Raw genomic sequence first — 19,286 nt, 5'->3', positions numbered from 1 at the left:
TTGTTCCTGGCAACTTCTATACAATATTTTTCTTTTAATTATTCAAGAGAATTTCTCCATAAATTAATGTTTCTAAATAAAAATTTATGAAAGTTTTTCAGACTTTTCATAAAATGGTCTTAATTTCATCACTCCTACTGTCTTTGCTGAGTATACATTTTATGCTAGAAACAAAATCTGGTGCTGGAGAAATGAAAGCGAAAGAGCCAAGTCCTCCATCCTCAGTCAATGTTCAGTGTAGAATTTTGGGTGGTAGACAGGCAAGTGGAAATCAGATGAGAGAATATGGCATTGGAGAGCACAGAGAAGGGCACCAAACCCACAGAGAGGGTTGGGGGAGGAGGACAAGCTGCCCACATCCCTTGATTGGTTCTCACTGCCTCAGCACTTACCAGCCCACATTCCAATTGCCAGCATCCCCACCAATTTACCTCTGCAAATGGCACAAGTAAGTGCAAGAGAACTAATAGCCCTGCACATTATTCATCCAAGGAATGGCATGAGCAGACATGTTCTATGCAATCTCCCAGAAGTTCCCAGCAGAATTGAGCCCTAGGTGCCCATAGCAGTAGCCTGAAAGTTCACACTCACTGTATTGAGCACCTTCTCTTTCCTGTATCATTTCCTCAGTTCACCAGGAGTGTGTCCTGGGATTACCTCCCAAGTAAACCACTTTCATTTGCATTCTCTTGTCAGGGTTTCTTTCTGTTAATCTAGACAATCACCTTTATGGAATATGTAATATCTACAGAATCACAAGTGATGAAGAGAAATCAATGAGGTGACATAGGAGATGGGAATTCCAAAAAGAAGGGGAGTCTGGGCCAAGACACATGGATGTGAATCGTTGTCAAGTTCCATATGAGGTGGTGATGACCTTGGCATTTTAAATGACCCCATCCACTGAGCTCCAGTTCAAAAGCAACATAACTGTAGTACAACATAAAATTTCTCAAATGTACAAAGTTTCAGGGACAGCAGACTGCTGAGGCATCTCACATCATGGCAATGAAATGGAGTCAGACTACATGGGTTAAAATCCTGATTCTTCCATTTACAAGCTGTGTAAATTTTACGTATTTCCCTAAACTCTCTGTGGCTCAGTTATTTCATCTGTAAAATGAAGACAGTAATAGCATCTACTAAGTAGTTATTATCAGGTTATAATACATTACTGAGTGTTATGTTCATCATTAGTGTTAGCTAGTTTTTGTTTGTGACTATCTCAGTGATCTCTGAGAGGCAAATCACATGGGGAAGGAGACTCAGTCTTTATCTTCTAGGACCTCATGGCCTGGTGGGTGACATAGACACACAAGTAAGAACGACCCTAAGAGGAGGAGAGAAAATTCCTCTTGTGCACAAAAGTGCTATCAGACCCCAAAATCAAAAGGGTCACACCTGGCTGGCTACATGGACCAGAGAGGGATTAATAGACAAGGTTTGTGTAGACCTAAACCTGAGAAGCAGGTTGCATTTGTGGAGGCAAAGATCTAGGGTGGAGTGGACATCTACAGGTAAACATTTGAGAAAGAATTATGTGAGCCTGGACAGTTATGTGTCTGGAGAACATCAAAGAGTCCATTTTCCCTAGAGGCCGGGCTATGTGATGGGCAAAAGCAAGAGTGCAGCCACAGAGAGCAAGATGCCAATGCTTCATGTGGCAGGAGATATGGGTTTATAAACATTTTAGAACCAGAGAAACAAAATCTGAGGGTGGAGATGAGCAAACCAGTGAAGACTTCACTGTGAATGTCCACATCAGACCTCTCTAGGGAAGATCCAGCAATGTGGGAGCTGAGAAATAAAGTGAGTCTTTTCTTTCATTGATTGTAGATAGTTCTGAGAAGAGAAAGCAGATTCTCACACCCTTCTATCACGTTACAAAGCCAATTACCACCTTCTTTTTTTCTATAAAATATAGAATTAGCATGACTATGTAATCACATGAGGTTTATAAAGGGTGTGGCACAATGTCCTGTGCAGAACAGCTACTGGCAGACACCTGGCAGTGGTGCTGAAGATGATGATGGTGAGGAGAATGGTATGCTGGAGGTGAAAATGGTGATGGTGATGATGATTTTGAAGGTGATGATGATGGTATGGTGGTAATGCTGGTAATGGTAATGATGGTGATGGTGTTGATGATGATATTGGTGGTCATGGTGAGTATAATGACGGTGAGTATACTGATGGTGATGGTGGTAGTGGTAATGGTGATGACAGCAGTAATGTTGTTATTGATAATGGTGATGGTGATTGTGATAATAGTGATGATGGTGGTGGTGATTATAATGGTGATGAAGGTAGCTCTTGTAATAATAATAGTGCCGATGGTAATAGTGGTGAAGGTGGTGAGAGTGATGGTAGTAATAGCGGTGGTGGTGATGGTGATGATGGCAGAGATGGTGATATTGATAATGATGATGGTGGTGGTGATGATAGTGATGATGATGGTGATAATGGTGATGGTGGTAATGGTGGTAGTGATGGTGGAGATTATGATGGTACTGGTGTTGATGGTGACAGTCTTGGTGATGGCAGTAATGGTGACGGTGATGATAATAGTGATGGTGATGGTAGTGATGATTATGGTGATGGTGGTGATGATGGTGATGACCATGATGTTGAGGTTATGGTGATGGTAAACATGGTGGTGATGGTGATGGTGATGATGTTGGTGATGATGATGGTGATCATGGGGGAGGTATTGATGGTGAGAGTGGTAAAGATAATGGTGATGGTGGTAGTGATGATTGTGGGGATGGTGGAGGTGATGCTGGTGATAGTGATGGCGGTTATGGAAGTGGCAATAGTTGTGAAGGTTATGGTGATATTGATGATATAGTGGTGATGGTGGTGATATGATATTTGATGTGAAAAGATAAAACTCTTTGATGCAGAATATAAGCACGAGGCCAGCGCAGGTATCATTAGGAGTTTTCCTCTGTTTGCAGGCTCATCAGATCTGGACTCAGGTGAATCTGGTCCTCAGACACTTTGCCTTGGATGGGAAACGGTTTTTCATTAATGGATCATGTGTTCTTCTTAACCACAGCAGCAAACGTGGTTTTTCCATGGTATTCACGCCTCCGACTGACTAAGATGACCATGAAAAAAAAGGAGATGGGTAGTTTGAGAAAGGGACAGGGAGCAAGAGCGAGAGCACCAGGAAAGGGGTGAGGAGGCAGAGTGGAAGAGAAGATAGAAACCAGACTTGTCCACAGGGGTGTCCACATGTTCATTGTCACCTGCCTTCAGAAGGTCCCTGTCTTCCGAGAGAGTCAGTTCAGGGCCTGTCTCTCCTTCCTGGAAAGATCCAGCAGGGGCCTTGGGGACAGCTGCAGGAACAGGAGGCTGTGCCATCTACTGGCCATTGCTCTGATCAATAAAACCTGCATGCCCAGGTAGCCCAGGGCATCGAGGACAGAGCCAAGCAGACGGGCCTCTGCAGAACCCATACAGCACTCAGGGAGTGCTTAGTTTGCAAAACCCCTTTCTCCAAGGCAGATCCTATGACAACCCCAGAGTTACCTTCAGAGCCTGCTCCCCAGGGTGAGGCTCAAGTAGAGGCACCCGAAGGGCTGGTCATCCGTGGGTGAGTGCTTCCCTCTGGTGGTCACTGTGGTGAAGTGGAGCATGCAGAACCCAGAGGTTCTCTGAAAACTCATGAACTGAGAAGGATTTACAGGGCAAGTGGCTGCGGGCACAGGAATTGCCCTGTAGCTTTGTGGTTTATCTGCCACATTTGAGCATTCCCTTTGTGATGTGTTCATCTTCACATGTGATGTTTCAGCATATCGTCCTCTCCTTTATCATGGGTGAGGAGGTTGCCAACTCTGCAAGCCTCTTCCCACTTAGTTCCCTTCAGACACACTCCATCTCTCAGGGCCCCAAAGCCCACCATTCCTGCCAACTCTGACACAGCTCAGGCATCCTTCTCAGACACATTCAATGCCATGAATGGCAGACTTAGCAGGGCATAGTGGCACGCATCTGTAGTCCCAGCTACTCAGGAGGCTGAGGCAGAATGGCTTGAACCCAGGAGGCAGAGGTTGCAGTGAGCCAAGATCGCGCCACTGCACTGAAGCCTGGTGGTAGAGTGAGACTCCATTTAAAAAAAATGGCTAATGTTTTCTTTTTCCAAATATGACTGGCAAAAATGTACTTAAAACATTTTATAATAAAAAGCCATTGTGGTGCCATATTCATTATGAAGTCCATCAGCAAAAGGAGGAAGACCCTCCCCTGCACTCTAATGAAATCTGGCCCCTCTAAGCTGGGCACAGGGGTTGACGTTTTAGATCCACAGTCTTACATGCATGATGTCCCAAGAATCTCCTGAGGACAGCTCTCGGTTCCTTCCTGAGAGCTGGCCATCTGCTTATCCTCATGTCTCCTCTAGTTCAGTAATTGTCATGCCACGTGCTCAGACCAGGGCTGGAGTTCCGTTCTTTCCTCCCCACTATGGCCTCACCCCAGCCCTTAGCAAGTCCTGCCTCACTGCCTCTCACAGACATCCTGAGTCTCCTGTGCTTCACCTCCCGACCACCGCACAGGCCCAGGTCACTGTCCTCCCTTTCCTGGGTGACTGCAATGTCCTCCTGACTGTTCTCCACCCTCCCATTCTCACCGACTAGAAGCCTGTTCTCCACCCTCCCATTCTCACCGACTAGAAGCCTGTTCCTTCCTTGCAGCCATGCCAGCCTTCTAATAACATATAAGGTGTCATGTCATAGTCCCGGTAAAATCTTTCAAAGGCTTCTCATTAGGCTTGGAATAAAGTATAAATTATTCAGCATGATGCTTATGGCCTGGCAGGAACTGACATCTGCTCATCCCCAGACCCAGTCTCTGTATCTCTCCTGCCTGCTGGTCCTTGATGATCAATTCAGGAGCTTCCACAGGTTAAGATCATTTTCTCCTCAGGGTAAGTTCATGCTGTTTTTGGCCGGAAAATCCTCACCCTTTGGTTTCTGCAGCTGGCTGCTTCTCCTTCTGCAGTGTGCAGCTCCCATGTCACATCCCCAGAGTGGTCTTTCCAGGTCGCTCTTTCTAGGTTAGGATATCATTTGGCTACAAGCTGGGTAAAGGCAATACTGTATTCGTCCCATTATCTGTAAAGTGCCTGTGAACAATCCCTGGACCATAGAAGACACTGAATATACATGTTGGATGAAATGCCTTTATGGGTGTATCAGAGACTTTCTCAGTGGGAATGAGGTAATGTCATGTGAACATCTTGCCGGTAGCACCCGTGAGGTTGTGATAACTCTACAACTATTTGTTACAACTGTCATTTCAATGGCAAGAGTTAAGATGACCTTTGGATCTTTTGAAAAATGACAAAAGCTTGCGATCAAATATCAAAATACAACTGGGGAAGGATAAGAAATCACCCTAGGGAGGGTGGCAGGAAGCACAGGGTGTCCCAGAGACAGTGTCCTGGAACCCAGCCAGCAGAGCCTCCACCAGCAACACTGTCATCTTTTCTCCAGGGCTTCTCTGTGCCGAGCAGTTCGGTAAGGACCTCATAAGCATTGTCATTTTGTTCTTCACATATCCGCAAATAGAGAGGTGTACTCTTGCTGATGAGAAAATAATTCTTGACATACAGCAGGCACACCATACCTCTCTTTTGACTGAATGCACACATGTATCCAAGGTCCACCCTTATGGAGAAGACATCACTGGAGAGCTCCAAGATCCCAGGCAGGGCTCAGCTATGTTGACAACACAGTGTGGGGTCCTGTGCACTTGCATCAGACTCTGCCCTGACACTTTTTGTTGCAGGTTCCTCTTCTGCAAAATATGGAAACACATTTCATAAAGACTGTTGGAGGATCCATTAATTCACTCAAGTAATTCCTTACTGAACCCTGTGCTAGGGCTGGGACCACAGCATTGAGCAAGTAGACAGTGTGCCCTTGTCTGGAACACAGGAAGCACATAGAGAGGCACAGATATGGTTGATAAAAAGCTTTTACTTTCCTTCCTGGCCTGGGAGTCTCATGAATAGAGGATGCCTTGGAGTAGGGTGTGATCAAAGGTTAGACAGCAGAGGAGGTAAAGTGGGACCATCTCCAGTGCATTGCTACCCTAGGAAGAATCTACAGTGTTGCTGAGCTCCTGACGATGATAACAAATACGGCAGGGCAAACTCAGAGACCCTAGAGAAGGGCAATGGGGTGCTCTAGGGGGATGCAAGAGCTGCTGAATGGGGATAAGCCAGGCTCATTAGTGGACAAGTAGTGGGCAGCTGGACAGCTTTCATACTCCTGAGGAGGGATTGATGCCTGGCCATTTGTCCAAGTACACGCATACACACAGTCACACACAAATACACACAGTTTCACACAGAGAGAATTACACACATACACACAGTCTCTCTCACACACACATAGAATCACACACCCAATCACACACATACATGCAGTCACACACACAGAGCCACACAGATACACACAATCACACACACACAGTCTCACACACGGTCTTGTACAAAGGTGGATTATTATGTAGGAAATCTGCTGAATAGGTATTTTCCTGCATTGAATTTCCTTAAAAGCACAAAACTATGTTCATGGCAAAATCTGGAAGAGCTAGTTGTAGACTGAAACAGATCTAAAACTGCATTTTGCAAACTGCTGCACGCAGCACAAATGCAGCTGTAAAAGTTAATGTGCGCTCCTAATTACATTTTTAAAAATTCCTTCAACAAACATTGACATTATTTTGTATACCAAAGCCTCCTTTTGGAACTATCAATGCACTGTATAATATTCATTAAAACTCATAAAATGCCTGCAGTAAGCCACCTGATTTTTTATCTTCAAACTTTAATCAATTATTCTGAAATTCCTACACTTTGATTTTTGAGGGGAATGGCTAACACCTATCAGCTACCTTCAGAAAGAGTGTCCTGTGGAAATAAGAAACATTCATCTGGAATATTGTTTCACTTTCTGTAAATTCTAGTATTGAGGAAGTTAAGTAAATATAGCCATCCATTGGTATCCATGAGGGATTGGTTCCAGAACCTCCCTCCTATACCAAAATCCATGGATACTCAAGTCCCTTATATAAAGTGGTGTAACATGTGCATATAACCCATGCACATCCTCCTGTATACTGTAAATCTTCTCTTGGTTACTCATAATACCTCAGACAATATAAATGCTACCTGCATACTTGTTATGCTGTATAGCTTAGGGAACAATGGCAAGATAAAAGTCTGTCCCTGTTCAGTGCAGATGCATTTGTTAAAATTTTTTTTTTTTATCTGAACTTGGTTGAATCCAAAAAGGTGGAATTCAAGGATACAGAAGCTGACTGCATGATGATGGTAATTGATGGGATCCAAGTTTTTAACTGTCAAAGAAAGCAGCCACAGCTTTGGAAAGGGAAGAATCAGAATGAAACTCACGGTGTTGGAAATGAGGTCAATATTAACTTATGGTTTATAACATATAGACAGATAATGTAGAAATAAATATCAACACGTGAGCACATTCAGGTGTGGATTTCGTAGCTCTGTCCCACTGAGGAGGCCTGGAACAAGGCTCCTCATCCTCCCCACTGTGGACATTTTGGGCCTAATCACTCTATCTTTGGGAGCTGTGCTGTCAGCAGCACCTCCTCCCAACTAGTGACAACAAAAAATGTCCCCAGACGTTACCAAGTGTGCTCTGGGAAGCACATTTGGTGCCTTCTGCCACAGGTTGAGAAGCACAGACCGAGGCCTCATGGCCATCCAGGAGCAATGAGCACAGGCTGCACTTGGGCCTTGCTTTCTAAATTCACTGTAGATTCTAGCCACTGATTCTAAGGTTGGCTCAGAAAAGTGAAAGATAAATCTGGAACTTCTTGTTACATCAGAAAGTAAAAATAGACTCAAATAATGATGAAAACGTGACATAAGAATGCAGGAAGCAGCTTGAAGGGGCCTCCAATAGCCAATTCTGAGATCATTTTCACATTGGAATAAATAGTGCTAACAGAGTGTAACTCATTGAATAAAATAAGAAACCATGAGTCAGATAGATCTATGGAAAGATAAATGGCAAATAGGTAGGTAGATAGATAGATAGGCAGATAGAATAAAATAGAGACTTTCTTGTAGTAGAATGAATGCCATTAATAAATGTAGAACAAATAATAAAATTAGAAACAACCCTTTCACAACAGTCTTAATAACAATTGATTCAAGCAAAAATTATCATTGTATGCTAAAGCTGGAAAGTGAAAATTTGATAAGAAGTAGGATATAATCATATTTCAAAGCATTGTTTTGTGCAATATTTGTTAATGATAAAGTGAAAAATAGCAACTTTATAGTGGACTGGCATAGATAAGCTGCAATGGCTGGGGCCAGGCCACTCCTGGGAGGTGGGCTCCTGAAATATGATCACGGACAGCAACTTCATGTAAAAGTATCCTCTCACCTTCTTGAGGGTGAAAGATTGCCTGGAAAGAGATGCTCACCATCCCCGCTGAGCACATTTCCAGCCTACTCCACGTGAATGCAGCCCCCAAGTGAACCTAGCAAGACCAGCGGAAGAGCCGTGGACAGCTCCAGAGTCATGAGAATCCACACATCGTGTTGCTTTCAGCCAGGAAGATTCGGGGTGGCTTCTGATGCAGCAGTAGGTAACTGATGTGTACAGGATGCTCTGAACACCCCTCCCAGCAGAGACCCACTGTCCATCCCATGTGAGGTCCAGAGAGGGAGAAATCTCCTCCTCCATAGACTGCATGGTACAACTGCCATGCAACTCGTGGAGCGCAGCCCTTTCCTTCCGAATCCAACCTACATTTCATGCCTTCCATGAGGGGCAGGTCTGTGGGCAAAATGATGATTGTAGCAATAGACATGCTGAACTTGTGGTGCCTGCAGGAAGTCCAGTGATGACGTCATGGGCAGGGGGATGAGGAGCTTCACTGCTGGAAGCCTGGCCTTGGTTGAGATGACTCAAGACAATTGCAATAGGGTCAACACTCTCACAATAAGACAGAGTGAGCTCAAATCCAAATATAAAGAGAGCAAGTAGAGATTTATAGCCAAGGAGTAGGGTGTGGAGGTTAGTGAAGAAAAAATTACTAAGCAGAGACATCAAATGTAGGGGTTTCTGGCTGAACTGACCAAACAGGATTCTTGCTAAAGGCAGGACACAGCCTTAGACATCAAAGCTGAAGGATGAGGAACTTGATCAGATGTCATTGGTGATCAGGCCCCAAGGACAGCAGGATTCTCCCTAAAATGATGGAGCAGGATTCTTTCCTAAAACTGAGCAATGCAGACGTGGCAGGTAGGAGCTGGAGACCAAGGTTGAGGCCTAGTGGAGAAGAAGGCTCAGAGGAGCCTTAAAGTTTCATTAGAGAGTCTTGTCACTGTATCCAGCTCCTCTGTGACAGGAGGAGAGGGCACGCAGGGCCACAGGAGCAGGCAGGCTGTCCTAATGGCCTCTGGCTCCAGCTCCAGCACTCACTGATTGAGTGTAATAGGATTCCAGGCAGGAACAGGAACCACTCTCCACAGCCACTGCACTCTGCTAAAGGAATGGATATTTAAGGTTAGACAAACAGTGACAGGGAAGTCCCAGCAGTGACCTGAATGGGGATTAGAAAGAAAACTCTGACCACACAGAGATGCCAAGGGGATTGCTCTCCCCTCAGAGCCATCTGTTTTCTCCTGGGCCAGGCCCCTGCAGGCTGGGACCAGGGAGTTGGGGGAAGTCCTTGGGTGCATCAACAAGCATCCCGAGTTCCCAAGGACCTCTCCCTGTCCTCTCCACTCGGCTGTGATTCTCTAGTCACTGGCTCTGCTCAGAAGAATGTACTCCTTGAGAAAATAAATAGTAACCTTGTAATATAAAATCCTAAGCGCTGTTTACACATTGATCCCTGAGCGGGAAACTTCCCAAGGATTCTCTTTCCCCCCATAAAGTGCCAAACTATCAGACCTCAGATCCTGGGCTCTGTACTCCCTTTTCCTGCAGGGGCTTTGGGCATACTTCACAGCGAGTACCAGAGTTCATAATAATGTGGCCTCATCTCCATCAGAGCCCAGATGCTTATCAACGGTGGCCAATAGTCCAGGAGTATCTCAGGTCCCCCACAGTTGGGAGCAGGGAGGGGGAAGGAGGAAGGGTGTGTGTAAGGGACAAGCTTGACCCCAGAGAACTCCCAGCACTCCATAAAGGAGAATTCTGGGCTCCCCCTTTAAGAAGCCACCAAATCCTGTGGCTGCTCAGTCTCAGCTCCTACCATAGACACTGAATGTTAATTGCTCAAAACCTTGATGTGCAGAATCTCAACTCTTGGCCAACTTGATTTAACCACTTGCACTTTAGGTGATGTTTATGTCGTTAGGTATTTATTGATTATAATATTGTTTAGTGTTTCCCTTTATTGCTCATTTATTATAGAGAATTTCTGTCACTCACCTAATTTCTCACTCTACTAATTCAATCATGGGATCAAGTTACACACACAACCTGGGAGAGCACGGCTTTCTCTTTCATCCACTGGTAGAAAGGAAACATGCCCCCTCCTGGGGACCTGGACTCCTCCAGATTACGAGGGTGCTGGAGGCCCCAGGCTTGGTCCTGAGTCCATTGTTTATCTCTGGGTCTCTGCCAACCTGTCCTTGGAGCTGTAAGCTATAGGAACTAAGGCTCCACCTTTTCTTTTCTTTCTATTTTTTTTTTTTTTTTGAGATGGGATCTCACTGTGTTGCACAGTATGGTCTGGAACACTTGAGTTCAAGAGATCCTCCTGCGTCAGCCTCAAGAGTAGCTGTACAGGTGCGCCATAACACTGGACTACTGTAAATTTTAACCACACTTAAAAGTCACTGCAGAATCAAACTTATCTTGCTGGTTTTGAACCACCAGACACCACCATTTACAAAGCGGCTCACCTTTCCATATGCGTGACACATAGAGAAGGCAAAACATTTTCCCAAAGTCATCCAGCAGCTGGAGCAGCTGTCCATCTACCCTAACCTTCCACTTACCATCACCCATACTGGATGCATCTCCTGTAGCTCCTGAGAGGGCCCTACACGGGGTCTGACTACAAAGATTAGAGTGGTCACTATATCAGGCCTGTTGACCCTCCCTAGAGCTCATTCCAGTGTCCTGACAGAAGATGACCACCGGCGGTGGCATCACATACAGGGAAATAGGCCAGCATTCCAGCTCCTACCTCATACTCCACCCACCACCATAAGCCTATTATGTGGATGACCTGCACCTCTTTCCTAATGACAAAAGATAGGAGACATTTATGTGTATTTCAGCTTACCCTCTGCACAACACATCCTCCTGAGAGTTGAGCCCGAGCGGCCAGGGAAGGTGGGAGCCACAGAGGACACCCAACTCCCACACTTGGGAAATGAACATTCTGCTCACAAGCACCTGGCCAGGGGCTGCCCTCTCTTTCCCTTCTCTGGGAATCTCCCCCCATTTCCTGTCTAACTAGGAGGCATCATGTGCAGCCCTGCTTGAAGACCTTCCCTCCCTCACTCAGCAGTAAACACTACCCCTGGGACACCTGCTGTATCTGCTGGGGTACATGGCTTTTCTAGGGGTGCTGGATTCACAGTAGGGTGCAATGGTCACTGGGCCTTAGGTAAAAAGGTCCCCTGTCCTCATACTGAACATGAGCACCCATGAGTAATATTGTTCCCACTGTTGGGTTCCTGCTGATGCAGCCCCAGCCATTGCGGAGCCACAGAATTATAGCAGATCTGGGCTGATCCTGGCAGACCATCACCTCCACCACTCCCGGGAGAGTCCTCTGGGTGCCCTACAAAGGCCTAGGGTTTCCTGGCATTTCTGGTCACGCTGCCACCTTGCCATAAGGGCATTTGCCACAGGGTCACCTTCAGGTATGGAGGGTAGAGTTGAGAGAACGAAGGGAGCAGCTGTCTGTTCAGAGCCTCCTTCCACCCTCCCCACTCCTGAAGTCACATTCCAGCCCAGGTCCGCAGCATCCTGAGCTGGGGGCTTTGTCAGCCAACAGGGCACCCAACTGACCACATCCTCTCAGTCTGTGGGGAAGGAGAACTCGCAATCCTGGCAATGAAGCCACGCTGAGCAAAGGACGAAGACACACCAGAGCTCTCTCTGTAGGATTCCATTGCTGGGAAGCTCAAGGACAGGCAACAAAGGAGTCTACAGGGCTGGATGTGGGCTGACAGGGTGGGGCGGGCATGAGGGTGGGCTTCAGAGGCAGGAGGAAACCATCTGGGGCGAGGCAGATATCACAGGTGTGGACAAAGTGGTAACACAAGTGTATGCATTTATGAAATCCCCCAGATTGGGCACATACAATTAGGCATTTTATTGTATGTAAATTCTACCTCATTCAAAGTAATTTTTAAAATATTACATGAGTTTTCCAAGCAGTGCACAGAGGACCAGCGCTGGCAGCACCTCTCCCAGAGGGGAGGGGCAAGAGAGGCTCTTGGGCTCCCACATTCATCCTGTGGCTGCTGCTCCTTCTCCTGACATCCCCACCGCCTGCCAGGGGTCTCCCTGCGCCTTCCACCTGGACACACCCACAGTTACCATGAGACTCCAGGTCGTTCCCTTCCCTGCTCACACCCCCTCCAGGAGCTTCCTCTTCCTGGAGCAGGCATGCCCAGCCTTGCCTCAGGGTCTTTGCACTGGCCCTTCCCACTGCCTGGGGCTTTTCAACCTTTCCAGTCTCATAGAGACTTCCCTGACCAGCGTCCAGTAGCACCCATCTCTCTCTAACTGAGCGACTATAATTCTCTGATCTAAACTGTTGATCACCACTCTGCATCCTCCCACACACCCTAATGGCTGGGCTATGCTGTACCGCAGCCACCAGCAGCCACTCGTGGTCACAGGGCACTTGAAATGGGGCTAGTCCAAAGTGACACTTGGTCTAACTGTAAAAAATACACAGGGAACTTGAAGACATTACATACACACAAAAGAATGTAAACTAGCTCCTTAAGAATAGTCCTGATGTGTTGAAGTATTTTGGATATATTACGGTAAAGTAGAAATACCAAAATTACTTTCAGCTGTATCTTTTAACTTTTTCAAATGTGTTTTAAATTGCTCCTGGGTTTCTGTCACATCTCTGTTGGACGGCAGCTCTGCAAGGTCATGTCTATGGCTCCATTGCCCAGACTGCTTGGTGCAGGGGGAAGCTGGTGACAGGTTTGTTTATTGAATAATGAGGAGTTATGAAAAGAGAACCCAGTGAACTTTACCCAAAGGTTAATTACTTTATGTTTGGCAAAGAAGTTCCCCAGAACAGGGCATGGACAAGGTCATCCCAGAGCTTCTGAAACAGCTCCCTGCTCCAGGAATTCCCAGACCATGACCACGTGCTCCTGGACGCCCCTGACATCTGAAGACTTTAGGAGGCCAAGCCCTGTATTTCTCCCTTTCCTGAGGAAATAGGTGGTCACCAGGTTTCACAGCCCAGGGAGCAGTGTCACCTCTCTGGAATCCAGAGTGAGCCAAGCTTTAGAACACTGAGGAAGAGGGGCAGGGCTGTGGGGAGGTTGCAGTCAGGACAGGAGTGGGGAGGAGGATGAGGAGGAGGCATGGGAGGAGCGAAGGGAACTTAGGGAGGGAGGGAGGTAGTTGGGGGTGGAAAGGGAGATAGAGACAGAAGAGGAGGGGTAGAAAGAGGAGGAGGAGCCAGGGGCGGGGCCAGGGAGCAGGTGGGGTTGGGGGACACCCAAGTAGGATAAATGCACAGCTGCCTTCTGGCCTGGGCTTCCTGCCTCAGCCTCCTGCTGCTTTGCTCTCTGGGAGATCCAGCTCCTTGCTCTGTGTCCCAGTAGAACATGACCTGGCCCATGCACACCCCACTGCTGCTGCTGACTGCCTTGATGGTGGCCGTGGCCAGGAGTGCCTCGGCCCAATCTAGGACCTTGGCAGGTGGCATCCATGCTGCAGACCTCAATGACAAGAGTGTGCAGCGTGCCCTGGACTTCACCATCAGCGAGTACAACAAGGACATTAGTAAGGATGAGTACTACAGCCGCCCTCTGCAGGTGATGGCTGCCTACCAGCAGGTGCGTGCTACCACCACCCTGGGGTCCTGAGTCCCAGCTGGGTTTGTTGCCTCACTCCACAGAGCACTCCCAGCAAATCAACATTATCTAAACCGCAGACTCATTCAGGTTTCCCTGACTGTCTGCTGATGGTCTTCATGCCCTAGGACACTCCCCGGCCGTGAGTGCATGAGTTCAGCCCTGTCCTGTCCCCTCGGCCTCCTTTAACCTGCAGCAGCCGCTGTGTCTGTACCATGACCGTGGCATTTCCCAGGGTCCAGCAGGTGTGGATGGAGACTGTGCTGACTCTGGGTGGGCTTGATGCTGCTCAGGATGAGATCCAGGCCACAAGGTTCATCCTCCTCCCTGAGTCCTCTCCACGGGGGCCACACGGGAATCTGACTCCTTGTCCTGCAGAGCCCTGCTTCCCTCCCAAGTCACACCCCTGGGCACAGCCCGTTAGGGCTAGTGGCTTTCACTCTCAGGCTGGTTGACCACTCCCTACAGCCCAGGACAGCTGAGTTCCTGCTGGGGTAGAACACGCCTAACCCTGCCTCTGCCAGCTGACACAGAGTTAGACCTCAGCAAAATGAGGACAGCAATCACCCAGCAGAGCGAAGGAGGTGGTTGGGTCCAGAGGGAGGGAGCTTCAGCATGGCTACCGAGCCCAGCTTGACCTACGTCCCATGGCAGAGCAGCAAACAGTGACACAGCGACCACAGGGCTATATGGTCCACCTGCGTTTAGAGCTCCTCTTGGAAAGTCAGAGGAGTCCAGACCAGCCCTGTTTCTCCTCCTGCAGCCCTCTCCCTGCACAGGAGGGGCACTCCCTGGTGCTGTGGTCCCTGCTGGCCTGCACCTCCTTCTCAAGTGTGTCACTAACAGAGTGAAGCACAGAATGATGTAGATCGTTGGGCCCTGGAGCCTATTTTACAGAGCAGCAGACTGACACTGGAGGGATCACAGGACTTGCATGTGGTTCTACAGGACTTATGTGTGGTTCCACAGGGCAAGGTCTAGCACCCTGGTCCCAGGGTCCCTCATCCCACGCTTCTCCACAGTTCTGACAAGTCATGTCTGGGGGTGGCACTGTGCAGGGAAAGCATTCGGTTCTCTTCTGAAGTTGCAACTATAAAACATGCAGGTGCGTGACTCACTTTAGAAATATTGCCTCGAAAATCACACCTGGAATGGAGGCATGCGGGAAGCAATGTTTATTGGCCTAAAACGTCAATGTAAGTGAGCATCTCATCTCCTACTGAGAAATGAGGAAAAATACCTCTGGGTTAAATGGCAGGAATGAGATGCTCTGTGGACTGAATGCCAGGAGCTGGAAGTTAGCTGAAATTTCATCATCAGGTGACAGCCTTCCTAGGATGGGTCACCTAGGAAGTGTCCCTGCCCCCTGAGCACAGATAGCAGAATTCAGTTAATCCTTTGCTATGGGAAAGAGCATTCACTTGGTGCTTAGACCCTGCCCTGCAAGCCTGGTGCCAGGACTGTTTCTTTGTCCCACTCTGGCTGGCTCCCCAGAGCTGTGCCTTCTGTTCCTGAATCCAGTGAAGGGGGTTTTAGGCCCCGGCTTCCATCTGCCCCGCCCCTGCTTCTCCTCCTACTGGGCTGCATGAGACAGCTTGCTTGAGATACCCAGAGAAAACAAGTTACTAGGGAGGCCGGGGACACCCTACCACTGCCAGCCAGCAGGAGAAGATGGCTTGTGTGCTTTTTGGGTGACAGTGTGGGCAGCATGAAGCCCCAGGCAAGCCCAGTGACTCAGTCACAGTGAAGTGCCTGTGTGTGCATGAAACTGACAGCATGCTGTCCCTGCTTCCTGCTCTTCCACGCATGTAGATCGTGGGTGGGGTGAACTACTACTTCAATGTGAAGTTCGGTCGAACCACATGCACCAAGTCCCAGCCCAACTTGGACAACTGTCCCTTCAATGACCAGCCAGAACTGAAAGAGGTATGTGCCTGATGTGGGTCAGGGGCATCAAGTACTGCAGAGCAGCATGTGCATGTGTGTGTGTGTACGTGTGTGTGTGCGCACCTGTACTCCTGCACATGCTTTGGAGGGCATGTGTGCATGTGTGCAGATATTTGTGGAGCCACATATGCAAGGCTGTATTCATGTGCATGGGAAGATGCATGTGTGTTTGGCACACATGTGCAGATGTGTTTTGTGAAGTCAATGAATGTGTGTGTGCATATGGAGTTTTGTGTATGCATGAATGTATGTGTGGGATGGTATACACACGTAGGTGTGCATGTGGAAAGATGCATATGTGTGCATACATGAGGAAGATGCACAGGAGTGTGTGTGCGCATGTGTGTGGATGTGTGAAGGAGTATGTGGGTTCATGCATATATTCATTTGGGTGAGGGTTGGTGTGAGTTAATATAGATGGCTATGTGTGTGCAGGTGGACTGCTGTGGATAGGGGTGATGAATTTGTTTTGCTGGGAAGACTTTAGCTTGGTAATGGTTACTGGGAGGTCAACTCTACCTGCTTTGGTGTGTTGCCTGTTGGACTGGAGGAAGCAGCTGCTGGGCTGGGTTCTGGTCAGAAAGAAGGGGCTCTGACTAATTCCAGCCTCAGTCACCTGCCTGCAGCCACAGCCACTCTGAGCAGATTAGAGGGAATTAAATGCCTGTTAGCTGAGAAGCCCTGGACCTGCCCCAGCTCACCCAACACCAGCCTCTCCAAGAACCCAGGATTTCTTTTGAGGTCTCTGGTCAGGGCAGAGTCACACTCTCCTTGTCATCACCTCACCACCTTGGGCACTTTGAGTTGCAATTCCCAGTTCCCTGGGTTCTTCCCTCTGGCCCCTCTTAGTGCTGGCCTGGGTGCTGGAGGTGGAAGGAGCTGGGGGCAGTGAGCCGCCTCCCCTCTCCTGCACCCCTAAGGCTCCCTTGCACAGGCTGCTTCTCATAGGGCTGTGCTGGGACAGGAATCCTGCAGGGTGGGGTGACGGCCCAATGTCACCTGGTGACTTGGAGCCTTGGGAGGGGCAATGGAACAGTCATTGCCCAGTTGGGCTCAGTGCCCTGGAACTCGGCAGGGGTAGGTCGGGGTCAGGGGGCAGTGTCTCATCTCCATCCATTCTCACCCCCATTCTGATGTCCCATTCCTGGGCATCTTTGGCTTTAACTGTAACCCACACGCATTTTCTCCCTCTCTTTCTTTTCACAGGAAGAGTTCTGCTCTTTCCAGATCAATGAAGTTCCCTGGGAGGATAAAATTTCCATTCTGAACTACAAGTGCCGGAAAGTCTAGGGGTCTGTGCAAGGCCTGTCACACTGACCACCTCCTACTCCCACCCCTTGTAGTGCTCCCACCCCTGGACTTGTGCCCCCCCCCCCCCCAGGGGAGGTCTCCTCATGTGCCTGCACCAGGAGACAGACAGAGAAGGCGGCAGGAGGCCTTTGTTGCTCAGCAGGGGGCTCTGCCCTTGCTCCTTCCTTCTTGCTTCTCACAGCCCCAGTGTGCAGTGCACACTCTCCCAACTCCTGCAATTAAACAGTAGCATCACCTCCCTCTGAGTTCTTGGCTGTCTGGGGATGTGCACACAGGCAGGGTTTCTGCAGTTCCTTTATGAAGCCTCCTTGTTCTGCTGGTGTGAAGATCAGAGGCGTATCTACGAACTGACATGGCCACAGCAAGGCCGTCAGGGGAGCTGCTGCTATAGGAGACCTGAGCCTCAGAGCAGGGAGAGAGCAGCCAAGGGCTGGAAACCCAGGACTTCAGCCACAGCAGCCCCTGGTGAGGGGGTCACGGAGAGGAGGGGGCCCAGGCTGCTGGCCCCAGAAGCTGGGCTGCTGGTTTGGTCTGAGCTCCTCGTCAGACCAGGAGGAGGGGGCTGGCTGTGTCCACAGGCAGGGGCCAGGCCTCAGTGGAGCTCGCCAGGCAGTAGATTCCATCTGTGCTTGCAGAGTGGAGCAGACTCCAAGGATTAAGCTGCTCTCATCAAATCCCCTAGACACTAAATAGATAGCGATCGATGTCTGCTTCTTTCCACAAGAGACTTTAGGCCCTTACATGGAAACAAAGTCCAAAAGTGTGTGTGTGTGTGTGTGTGTAACTGATTGGGAGAAATGCCAGCAAGTCCAAAGATGGGCAAGATCACATGGAGAAAGCAGCGCCTGCTGTCATCCGTCCTGGGAGGGTGTGCCCCAGGGTGGGAGGTTTTGTCAGTTCACGCCCACCGGCCCATTCTCTGGACTTGAAGTTTGAAAAAGTCCTCATGTCAAACTTTATATTAGGGTTAGAGAAGTTAAAACACAAATGGGACTGGCGTGAAGTGGACTGTTTTTTTCCAAGGATGATGTTTCAATTAATAAAAAAAATCTTAGTGTCAGCATGATTCATCGAATAGTAGATATTTGTGCCTCAAGCAGGAGGCTACAGTCCTAAGTCACATGGCCCCAAGCCCATACGGTTCTTCTCTTTGCTATTTTAGTTCAAAGAGAAGGGGGTGCAGCCCTCAGGACAGGTGCCTCTGGCCAAGGCTCTGAAATGCCTTCCCCACTCAGAGCTGCATTGACCAAGGGTGGCTGCCATGAACACTGAGGGGGAAATGACAAAGAGGAAGCTGCTGAAACAGCCCTGAGGCCAGCACCCCCTGTGCCGCACCTAGGAAGCCAGGAGAAGAATGGTCTGGCAGGGAGAGTGAGCAGCATCTGCTTCCATTTCCTCTCCACCCCCATAGAATTTAACCGAGTCTGTGACGTGGGAAGTGAAGCAGTGCCCAGGCAGCCATGAGCGGGGGAGTCAAATCTGAGCCTCATCCTCTCAGTGGGGGGTGCACTTAGTGATTCAGGCTTCTACTGGGAGAGAGCGGCTGAGGGCAGAGCAGCAGGTGCACAGATGTTGTGGTTGGGTGCAAAGTCTTCCTTGCAGGGAAGTCCTCATAATTTTCCATGTGGATGAAGGGTTTTTTGACCAAAGGGACCACCATCCAGGCATACAATGAACAGCTGATTTTTTGAAAAACAGTCCCTTTCTGACACAATTCTATCTTCGTTGGGGAAGATGGTGTGACGTCGGGGTTCTGCACAGGACTCCCCCTACTTTTCCCTGTGTGTCTGCTCCCTAGGAGCAGAGCAGGATGTGGGGAAGCTGAGAGTGAGCAGGTCCATCTTCTGGGCACTGAGCTGTGTCCTTGGAAGAGGCTAAAGAAGGTTCCTGATCAGGTCATGTTAAGTGTCTTCTAAGAGTTCCTTTAGAAAAAATCATGCAC

The 19,286-nt window shown here is 48.6% G+C and overlaps 1 protein-coding gene across 1 annotated transcript; it reads left to right on the top strand.

Moving 5' to 3' along the window:
• The first annotated feature begins 13,765 nt into the window (after positions 1-13,765).
• Positions 13,766-17,576, top strand: CST5 (cystatin D). The gene is made up of 3 exons (XM_054468233.1): positions 13,766-14,068; positions 15,899-16,012; positions 17,240-17,576. Exons 1-3 carry the CDS (start codon positions 13,838-13,840, stop codon positions 17,321-17,323), a joined length of 429 nt encoding a protein of 142 aa, XP_054324208.1. The 5' UTR covers positions 13,766-13,837; the 3' UTR covers positions 17,324-17,576.
• Positions 17,577-19,286: the final 1,710 nt, after the last annotated feature.

Source organism: Pongo pygmaeus, chromosome 21 (genome assembly GCF_028885625.2).
Source record: "Pongo pygmaeus isolate AG05252 chromosome 21, NHGRI_mPonPyg2-v2.0_pri, whole genome shotgun sequence".
In the NCBI taxonomy this organism is placed as follows: Eukaryota; Metazoa; Chordata; class Mammalia; order Primates; family Hominidae; genus Pongo; species Pongo pygmaeus.
This window is presented reverse-complemented; position numbering and strand designations above follow the sequence as displayed.